General features: G+C 35.7%; 1 protein-coding gene across 1 annotated transcript; it reads right to left on the bottom strand.

The window, feature by feature from the left end:
* Positions 1–4,653: 4,653 nt before the first annotated feature.
* On the bottom strand, positions 4,654–5,862 carry LOC128559264 (transcription intermediary factor 1-alpha-like). The gene has a single exon (XM_053550518.1). It carries the CDS (start codon positions 5,860–5,862, stop codon positions 4,654–4,656), a length of 1,209 nt encoding a protein of 402 aa, XP_053406493.1.
* Between the last annotated feature and the right edge of the window lie 5,290 nt (positions 5,863–11,152).

The following is an 11,152-nucleotide window of genomic DNA, read 5'->3' as shown; positions in this document are numbered from 1 at the left end:
GACCTTATTTTGTCTCATGATAGAGTGATGAGTAATCTCAGGGACCTTATTTTGTCTCATGGTAGAGTGATGAGTAATCTCTGGGACCTTATTTTGTCTCATGATAGAGTGATGAGTAATCTCAGGGACCTTATTTTGTCTCATAATAGAGTGATGAGTTATCTCTGGGACCTTACTGTAAAGCGGGTTATATTCGCGGAGGTTTAATTTTCGCTATATTCGCAGTCAACATTGATAGCGCGAAATCTAAACACCGCGATTTGTTGTTACCGCGGATATACAACTTTCACCAAGGAAAACCACTCTATTATAAACTTTACTTATCAGCATTACTGACTTTGTTTTTTAGCTCGACTGTTCGAAGAATAAGTAGAGCTATCCTACTCACCATGGCGCTGGTGTTGGCATCAGCGTCACACCTTGGTTAAGTTTTTCGTACCAGTCCACTTTTTGACAAAGTCTTTTAAATCCCCCGCCGTGGCGGAGGGATTATAGGAATGGTCTGCGTCCATCCTTCCATCCTTCCGTCCTTCCCTCCGTAACAAAATCGTGTCCGGTCCATATCTCCTAAACCCCTTGAAGGATTTTAATGAAACTTGGGTCAAATGATCACCTCATCAAGACGATGTGCAGAACCCATGAGTCAGCCTTGTCGGTTCAAGGTCAAGGTCACAACTCAAGGTCAAAGGTTTGAGCCTGCCATTTTGTGTCCGCTCTATATCTCCTAAACCCCTTGAAGGAATTTTATAAAACTTGGGTCAAATGATCACCTCATCAAGACGATGTGCAGAACCCATGAATCAGCCATGCCGGCTCAAGGTCAAGGTCACAACTCAAGGTCAAATGTTTGAGCCTTCCATTTTGTGTCCGCTCTATATCTCTTAAACCCCTTGAAGGAATTTTATAAAACTTGGGTCAAATGATCATCTCATCAAGACGCTGTGCAGAACCCATGAGTCTGTCATGCCGGCTCAAGGTCAAGGTCACAACTTAGGGTCAAAGGTTTGAGCCTTCCATTTTGTGTCCGCTCTATATCTCCTAAACCCCTTGAAGGATTTTCATCAAACTTGGGTCAAATGATCACCTCATCAAGGCGATGTGCAGAATTTATGAGTCAGCCATGTCGGCTCAAGGTCAAGGTCACAACTGAAGGTCAAAGGTTTGAGCCTTCCATTTCATGTCCGCTCTATATCTCCTAAACCCCTTGAAGGAATTTTATAAAACTTGGGTCAAATGATTACCTCATCAGAACGATGTGCAGAAATTATGAGTCAACCATGCCAGCTCAAGGTCAAGGACACAACTGAGGGTCGAAGGTTTGAGCCTTCCATTTGGTGTCCACTCTGTATCTCCTTAACCCCTTGAAGGATTTTCATCAAACTTGGGTCAAATGATCACCTCATCAAGAACTCATGATTCAGCCATGTCAACTCAAGGTCAAGGTCACAACTGAAGGTCAAAGGTTTCAGCTCTGTATCTCCTAAACCCCTTGAAGGATTTTCATGAAACTTTGGTCAAATGATCACCTCATCAAGATGTTGTGCAGAATTCATGAGTCAGCCATGTCAGTTCAAGGTCAAGGTCACAGCTAAAATCAAAGGTTTACCCTTTCACTATCTATAGCAGTGGCGGGGGATTTAGCTGTCTTTCAGACTACCTTGTGAGGTAAAGCTTTGAAACTTTCAACACTTGTTTACCATCACCATGTCCAGTTGTAGACAAGAGTACATAACTCTATCAAGGAATTTGGCTGAATTGTGGCCCCTTTTAACTTAGAAATCTTGGTTAAGTTTTTCGTACCAGTTCACATTTTGTCAAGCGTTTGACATATGGCTTTGAAACTTTTATCACTTGTTTATTATAACAGACTCTATCTGTAGGCAAGAGTACATAACTCTGTCAACTATTTTGACTGAATTATGGCCCTTTTTGGACTTGGAAATTTGTACAATTTGTGTACAAGACCATGTTTTGTCAAAACTATTTTACATGTGGCTTTGAAAGTTTGAACAATTGTTCTTCATCATGATTTATATCTGTAGGCAAGAGTATCTAACTCTGTCAACTATTTTGGCTGAATTATGACCCTTTTTTGACTTGGAAATTGGTTCAGTTTTTGTACAAGTCCATGTTTTGTCAAAACTATTTGACATATGGCTTTGAAACTTTGAACACTTCTGAATCATCATGATTTCGATCTGTAGGCAAGAGTACATAACTCTGTCAACTATTTTGGCTGAATTATGGCCCTTTTTGGACTTTGAAATTGGTTTAGTTTTCATACAAGTCAACGTTTTGTCAAAGTTATTTGACATGTGACTTTGAAACTTTTAACACTTGTTTATCACCATGATTCCCATCTGTAGGCAAGAGTACATAACTCTGTCAACTATTTTGGCTAAATTATGGCCCTTTTTGGACTTGGAAATCAGTGAAGTTTTTCGTACCAATCTATATTATGCCTAACCTGTTTGTCATATGGTTTTGACACTTTGAACACTTGCTTACCAACATGGTCACACATTGCATTATAGTGCAAAACTTATCCAAATTCACAAGTGCAGGTACATTGTCTTATCTGTTCCTTTTCTTTTGTCTGAAAATCTCGGGTAATATTTAGACCCTACACTTCTATCAATGCTTCAAATAGTCGAGCGCGCTGTCAACAGACAGCTCTTGTTTGATACTTTAAATTGTGTGCGTCAAATTGCAATGTACTGTGTCATGCGTGCGGGGATACATCCACCACCTTCAGTGATAGCTCTAGTTTTATATAAAAATAGAGGTATTTTGAAGAAAGAAATATGATACTAATAAAAGATCGACAGTCACTATAATCTTTAACCGAGATAAAACTGTGAACATCAAAACTGACACATTGCCGATAATTTACGGCTATTTCATCTTTAAAGTTTAACAGATCTAACAAGGGACGATGGCACCATTTGTTACAGGTTTGAATTGATAAGTTGATGTCATTTTGAAAAATGCCATTCGGGGATATTAAAAATTGCTGTCTATCCATTCATAAAAATATTTAAAATTTAAAAAGGATACATCAAATAGAACAATATTTTATTAGTTACTAGTATATTTTCAAGAAAATGAAACTCGATGGTTCAGTGAGACCGATTATGCTCTCCGCAAAGGAGGTAATTTATTATTGGGTACAATATAAATCCTACTTTCGTTTTCAATCTATCTCAAATTTGCGTAATTATTATTAATTGCATGTCTAGGAAGAGTGTCCAACTTTTCAGTTGTTTACAACAAAGGTTTATATTTCACGGTCGAAATAGTTTCCACGAAATTAAGACACCATGAATTCAAAACTCTTAAAAAACCGCAAACATTTGGCACTGTGAATATAACCCGCTATACAGTATTTGGTCTCATGGAAGAGTGATGGGTAATTTCTGGAATCTTATTCGGTCTTATGGTAGAATAATGAGTATTCAGTAATAAGAAGAAAGTATAAAATAATATTAAATGATACATATTGATAGTGATCATATAGAAATCAAACATACGTCGTGTGTTTTTATGTAATCAATGTATGATCTTTTAATACTATATAGTGCCAGTTTAGTCAACAAACATTTGTTTTCTGAGTTTAACAAAGGTACAAATTTGTACATACTAGGTTGAGTCGTATAGAGCCTTGGAATATACATATTTCTAATCTGAGTATACAGTGGACATTCTAATATGAAGTGATACTCATCTTCCAAAGCATTTAAGTTGAATAAAGAACATACTTGTTGATTCCTTTCTAAATTTTTGGCGACCAGTTTCAGTGTATAATTTATGAGAATTTAATCTTATATTATTATTATTACATAATTATTCATATAGATATTAGTTCGAAATCTTTCCTGCTTTCAAGGAGGAATTCATAGGGTCCACATTCTTCGCTAAATTTACATGAAATTTAAGTTGGAATGTATATCAAGTTTGAAACTGGGTTATCTGATATCCAAAACTAGGTCAATACTATTATGTTGAATCATGTTTACGAAATCTATTTTGGTTAGAAATTTGGTCACCTGGGGTCAAAAAGTATGTGTTATTATATCTAGTTACCACATCATCAGTTATATTGAACTTCAATATTTCAAACTATGTTCTGTAGATAAGAACTTTTACATTTTTTCTCAAGATAAAGTATTCATTCATTTTGTCACTTATAGGGACTATTTAATTGTTCCATTTGATACACTCTAATCACATTGTTCAGTCCCACATAAAGTCTGTTGTCAGTGCTAGAGTAGCTGATACGTGAGCCATATACATCTTTAATAACCTGAACCTTGATGAGGTCCTCAGTCAGCAGATGGATACTGCCAAAACCACAAACATACACCATGCCATCATTGTCTACTGTTACACTCTCTGATGCTTTCAGGTCTTTGTAAATAGCCTTCCCTTTGCCATCTAAGGTCATACTTGATACAGTGTTTTCCTCGGGATTTGTAATGTAGATCGTTTCATTGTCAGGACTTACTGATATACCTCTAAATCTTATTGAATAATCAGTTTTAATTGTGTCTTGGATCTTCCCATGTATGTCAATGATTTTAACTTCCTGGTTTTGAAGTATAAAGAAATTTCCTCTGCTGTATGCCAGACCATTACATAGTCCATCAATATTCATCAGATAACCTTTACTGAGAGAACCTTGTTTAGACACTGACATAAACTGGATTTGAACCTGATTTCCAGATTATGAGATACTGTGTTAACTGCAATTTTATCATCACTCATACAGGTAATACAACAAACATGAGTGCAGTTCATATTCATTTCAGACTTTACACTCATACTCATTGTGTCTACCATTTTGACTGATGTGTTATTATTATCTGCAACAGCCAGATACTGATTTTGTACTATAACTAGACCACAAATGTGTGGCATTTTATTGTCATTTTTTGTGCGTACATTTATTTCATGCAAATATTTTGCAGATCGTGATCTGTGTAATCTGCAAATTTCAGATGTGCTTTCCATAACCTGCTTTATTTGAGGTGAAGGTGCCAAAACATAGCTTTGTATTTTGCTCTCCTTAGTTGACTTTTCCAACTCCTTGTCAAGCCTTTCTGTCTTTGGTTTAGCATTTTTCATAGCAATAAACAATTCACATTTTTGTCCATCTTTCAGTTTTGTTTTGATGTTAGATTTGATTGTTTCAAGGTCATCATAGATTGAGTCACATGCTGATGATTCTGCTTTCAAAGTTTCCTTATTTTCTCTATCAAAATCTTCAATTCTTTTATTCATATCAGCCTCAAGCTGATCAAAGAACTTCTTTATTTCATCACGCTGCTGTATCAGCATTGATTTTGCCTTTCCTTTCATTACATCAGTTTCAGTTGAATTAGAACAGAGCGTTTTCTTTCTTTCTTTAACTGCTTCTAATTTTATGTCCAATCCGTTAATAAACTCTTTGAATTCTTCACTTTTTTCTATGTCCTTGACAATGCTTGGTATATGATCCACATTTTTACATACACGATGGTTGAGAGTAATGCAAGCGTGGCATCCAAGTGTGTCACATGACCTACAAAAATATTCAACAATCTTTGTGGTGTGAAGGCTGCACTTTTCCACACAAACATCTTTGGCATCAGCTTTTGTTGTAAACAGTGGCATTTTATCCTTATCCTGAAGCACATGCTGTTTGAAGGCTTTATATCTGGTGTGGTTCTTGTAACACTGTCCACACAGATACTCTGAGCAGTCCACACAGAATCCTTCAGCTACATTTTGTTTACCATCATCCACACAAGGTTCACAGTAAATATCTCTCACTTCATCCGAGGCTGCTACCACAGATCTGCTATAATTTTTAGATGTTGCCATATTAAGTTATTCTTTTTCTTTGTTTATAATTAGATGTTATTGAATGTGTTTGTAGGTCAAATAAATTCTCACATTATATCATATTTTGTTCAATATTTACCTATGTTTAACTTGGTATTGACAGATAACAAAGATTACTAATCCAGTACTTTTTCTTTATAATAACATTAAATCTTAAAACTTAGTATTCATTTATCTTGATTCACAGTGTTTTTTCTCTCCAATCGTTTGGACACCGTTTGTATTTTTAATTTTACTTCCTTGTGAACAGTTAACCTGTCTGCACATGTAAAGGGCATACCTGTATTTCTTTTAAAGGTACAGTTTAAAAATAAACATTTTAAAGGCCAAATATTAAACTGTTCCTATAAATAAACAAGTCTCCTGTGACGGGTTTACTGGATGATTGTTTAACAGCTGAAAATACACATGTAAAGAGAAAATATGTTTGACAGTAACATTTATACAATAGTTTAATATATAAGTATAAAGCATTTATAAATTAGGCATGACTAATACACTCTCCACGGACTTTACCATTGTATTCCCATTACCTTGAAGTACTTCATGCCTCAATGCATTAAACAGAGATAGTACCTTAAATTTTGAATTATAGAAAAACAATTAGTTGATTCAGTTAACTTGCCCTAATTATAACTGAATTATTACAGAAGTAACCGTGAAGTAGTCAGAATACAAATGTCAAATACATGCATATTGTATGAGATAGGAAAATCATTTCAAGTCATCTAAAATAATACAGATCCTCAATACTGCTTTATCGGTGATATATGACCTTTTTGTGTCAGTTTGCCGTAAAACCCAACTTATTCATTCATTCATTCAATACTGCCATATAAGACAGAAAGGTAGAAAGAGTATGTGCGTCTTTGGGGGAACGCATATGAAAGATACTTAAAAATAATGTCAGATAGAAGTTGGTATGAAAAACTGTAAAAAAGAGTTATGTCAATATTGTATGAAATATGTCCCCTGATAACGTTTAATTGAACAATATATAAAGTCAAATAGGGGCTAACTCACCAGACATAAAACTCCCAAGAATATATGCATGTCCACTTCATGATGACTTATGCCATGTTTCTTTAATTGAAACTTTACACTAGTGTTATTTAGTACACAAGGGAAAACAGTAGTTGTAATATAGTAAAATCAAAAACAAGAGCATAACTCAAGACAAATATTCAGACATGATATAAAGTCCTGACAATATACACATGTTCACTTTGTCTTGATAATGTATATTAAGGTTTATTTAAGTTGGATGGAAGTTGTATGAGGAGTTTGGTGAACTTTGAACAAGAACTGCTCAAGTTAGAGAGCAGATGTATAAAACAGAACATAACTAAAAAAATAATTACTGACATGAATGTCCAGATAATATATGCATGTCAGCTTCATGCTGATAATGTATACAAAGTTTTATTTGAATTAGAAAACTGTAGGAGTTGAGTACATAAAAAAGCATGACAGACAGACAATTCATACACTACACTCATGGCCATTTCTACCCCTACACTTTTTGAATTAACTTTATCTTTATCACAAATATGCATGAAAGTCCAAAAAAGTTTGTGTCACACATATCTCAAAATATTTGACTTAGAGTAACAGTTATAATACAATAAAGGAATATTATTCAGCATATGAATGTGTGCATCTGTTTTTAGCTCACCTGAGCAATGCTCAGGTGAGTTTTTCTGATCGCTCGATGTCCGGCGTCCGTCGTCTGGTGTCTGTCGTCTGTCGTCCGTCGTCTGTCAACATTTAGCTTGTGTATGCGATAGAGGCTGTATTTTTCAATTAATCTTCATGAATATTGGTCAGAATGATAACCTTGATGAAATCTAGGCCGAGTTCGAAAATGGGTCATTTCGGGTCAAAAACTAGGTCACTAGGTCAAATCAAAGAAAAACCTTGTGTATGCGATAGAGGCTGTATTTTTCATTTAATCTTCATGAATATTGGTCAGAATGATAACTTTGATGAAATTTAGGTCGAGTTCGAAAATGGGTCATCTCGGGTCAAAAACTAGGTCACTAGGTCAAATCAAAGAAAAACCTTGTGTATGCGATAGAGGCGGTATTTTTCAATTAATCTTCATGAATATTGGTCAGAATGATAACCTTGATGAAACCTAAGCCGAGTTTGAAAATGGGTCATCTCGGGTCAAAAACTAGGTCACTAGGTCAACTCAAAGAAAAACCTTGTGTATGCGATAGAGGCTGTATTTTTCAATTCTTCTTAATGAATATTGGTCAGAATGATAACCATGATGAAATCTAGGCCGAGTTCGAAAATGGGTCATCTCGGGTCAAAAACTAGGTCACTAGGTCAAATCAAAGAAAAACCTTGTGTATGCGATAGAGGCTGTATTTTTCAATTGATCTTCATGAATTTTGGTCAGAATTATTGCCTTGATGAAATTTAGGTCGAGTTCGAAAATGGGTCATCTCGGGTCAAAAACTAGGTCACTTGGTCAAATCAAAGAAAAACCTTGTGTATGCGATAGAGGCGGTATTTTTCAATTGATCTTCATGAATTTTGGTCAGAATGATATCCTTGATGAAATCTAGGCCGAGTTCGAAAATAGGTCATCTGGGGTCAAAAACTAGGTCACTAGGTCATATCACGTAAAAACCTTGTGTATGCGATAGAGGCTGTATTTTTCAATTGATCTTCATGAATTTTGGTCAGAATGATTACCTTGATGAAATTTAGACCAAGTTCGAAAATGGGTCATCTGGGATCAAAAACTAGGTCACTAGGTCAAATCAAAGAAAAACCTTGTGTGTGCAATAGAGGCTATATTTTTCAACTGATCTTCATGAAATTTAGCCAGAATGATTACCTTGATAAAATCTAGGCCGAGTTCGAAAATGGGTCATCTGGGGTCAAAAACTAGGCCACTAGGTCAAATCGAAGAAAAACATTGTGTATGCAATAAAGGATGTATTTTTCAATTGATCTTCATGAAATTTGGTCAGAGTGATTGCCTTGATGAAATCTAGGTCGTTTTTGAATATGGGTTATCTGAGGTCAAAAACTAGGTCACTAGGTCAAATTAAAGAAAAATCTTGTGTATGCGATAGAGACTGTTTTTTTCAATTGATTTTTATGAAATTTGATCAGGTTGATTGCCTTAATGAAATCTAGGTCGAATTTGAATATGGGTCATCTGAGGTCAAAAACTAGGTCACTTGGTCAAATCAAAGAAAAAACTTCTGTATGTGATAGAGGCTGTATTTTTCAGTTGATCTTCATGAATTTTGGTCAGAATGATTGCCTTGATAAAATCTAGGTCGAGTTTGAACATGGGTCAAAAACTAGGTCATATCTAAGAAAATGCTTGATTTATCGCAAGAGACTTGATCTTAATGAAAATTGGTCAGAATATTTGTTTCCATGAAATCACTAGGTCAAACCTGTTTTACACTGTTATGGAGTGTTTCTTAGGTGAGCGACCTAGGGCCATCTTGGCCCTCTTGTTTTATTTCCTAACCCACCCCCACCACTGATGGCTAACACTCAACCAAAGGTAATATAAGAGCTACGTAATCTTTCATCATCAGCAAGTAAGATATGACCGTACAGTAACAGTAAGGGGCAAACATCTAGCTTTTAATGTAATACAAATTAGAAACTCCAACTACCTTATCTCAAAATTCTGGCTATCTCTAAGAATTTTTAAAACCCCATCAAAATGGTCTCTTACAAATGTATGGACAATTGATGCTATAACCTTGTGTTATTACCTCAAAGAAGAGTGAGCCCGCCCGCTTAGCTCAGTAGGTAGAGCGTTGGTCTACGGATCGCAGGGTCGTGAGTTCGATCCTCGGGCGGGGCGTATGTTCTCCGTGACTATTTGATAAACGACATTGTGTCTGAAATCATTAGTCCTCCACCTCTGATTCACGTGGGGAAGTTGGCAGTTACTTGCGGAGAACAGGTTTGTACTGGTACAGAATCCAGGAAAACTGGTTAGGTTAACTGCCCGCCGTTACATGACTGAAATACTGTTGAAAAACGGCGTTCAACCCAAAACAAACAAAATCAAAGAGGAGTGTGAAGTTTTCATATAGTATCTATCTGCAATGGTTAAACTCTTGAAGGGGCATAACTCGACAGTATCACTATGAGCAAGTTCATCAAGTTTCAGTTGAATAGCTTACGTAGTAAGTAATGAAGCATAAAAACTTGAACCATCTCCGACACTTATAGGGCGAGTAAATAAAAGCTGAACAACATACACTTCAAATTGTTTTGTACTCTTAAAATGTATATGCCATCTTTACATGTACACACACATAAGCACAAAGTATTTTTTTTTAGTTTTGGGTTTAACGCTGTTTTTCAACAGTATTTCAGTTCTTGGATTCTTTACCTGTACAAACCTGTTCTTTGCAAGAAATTGCCAACTTCCCCACAGACAAATCATATCAGACATGATGTTTTTTATCAAATCGTCACAGAGAATATGCGCATCACCCGCGGATTGGACTCACGACCCCAGGATCTACAGATCTTCGCTCTCCCTATTGAGCTCAGCGGGTAGGTTACCCAAGTATTTTTTTAATGTTACAATTTCTGTTATCTCAAAGTAAATGTTTGGTTTCTTGGAATTCGAGGTACCAAATTTCAACTTTACTTACAAATAATTCGCCTTGATATTCTGTATTCCATCTTTTTATGGAATATTGAGGGGAAATTTGGCCTATAGGTAGCTTATAGTAGGTTTTGATTTACGTTTTAGTTCATTTGAGTCAAGGTCAATGTCACTGTTGCTAGAAAAAAAAGTATGCACTCTATAACTTAAGTTTGGATAGGTGTATTGAAATTAAACTTGGCCAATTTATACAAAACAAAAAGGATGGCATTGTATATGAAGTCAAGTTCAAGTTCAGCATAACTTAAGTAACCTACATACTTTGAAAATTTCTCCTTGACACAATGGGCTAAGGCTATTGTCTATTGTACATTTTAAATATAGAAAGTTTGGAGGACAGTGGTTCTATCTCAGTCTTGGCTTGATTTTTTTTTAAAGTGGGGGTTCAGAGAACAATGGTTAAATTGGTGGTATCAGGATCTAGGACCTTAATAGTCTTATGTGGTACCAGTACTAGTAGTTTCTTGGGGAAATTATTAGGGTCCTGTAGGGAGTCTACTGTATTGTCAAACTATTCCGTGAGCAGCTCCAGATATGGAGTCCTCCTTACATCAATTGTACAGAGTGTACAAGCAGACTGTTATGAAGTGAAAACTATGAATT

The sequence above is a fragment of the Mercenaria mercenaria genome, chromosome 9, assembly GCF_021730395.1.
Source record: "Mercenaria mercenaria strain notata chromosome 9, MADL_Memer_1, whole genome shotgun sequence".
NCBI classification, from domain to species: domain Eukaryota; kingdom Metazoa; phylum Mollusca; class Bivalvia; order Venerida; family Veneridae; genus Mercenaria; species Mercenaria mercenaria.
This window is presented reverse-complemented; position numbering and strand designations above follow the sequence as displayed.

Coding starts and splice junctions, on each gene's coding strand:
- LOC128559264 (XM_053550518.1), bottom strand. CDS start 5,862: ATGGCAACATCTAAAAATTATAGCAGATCTGTGGTAGCAGCCTCGGAT.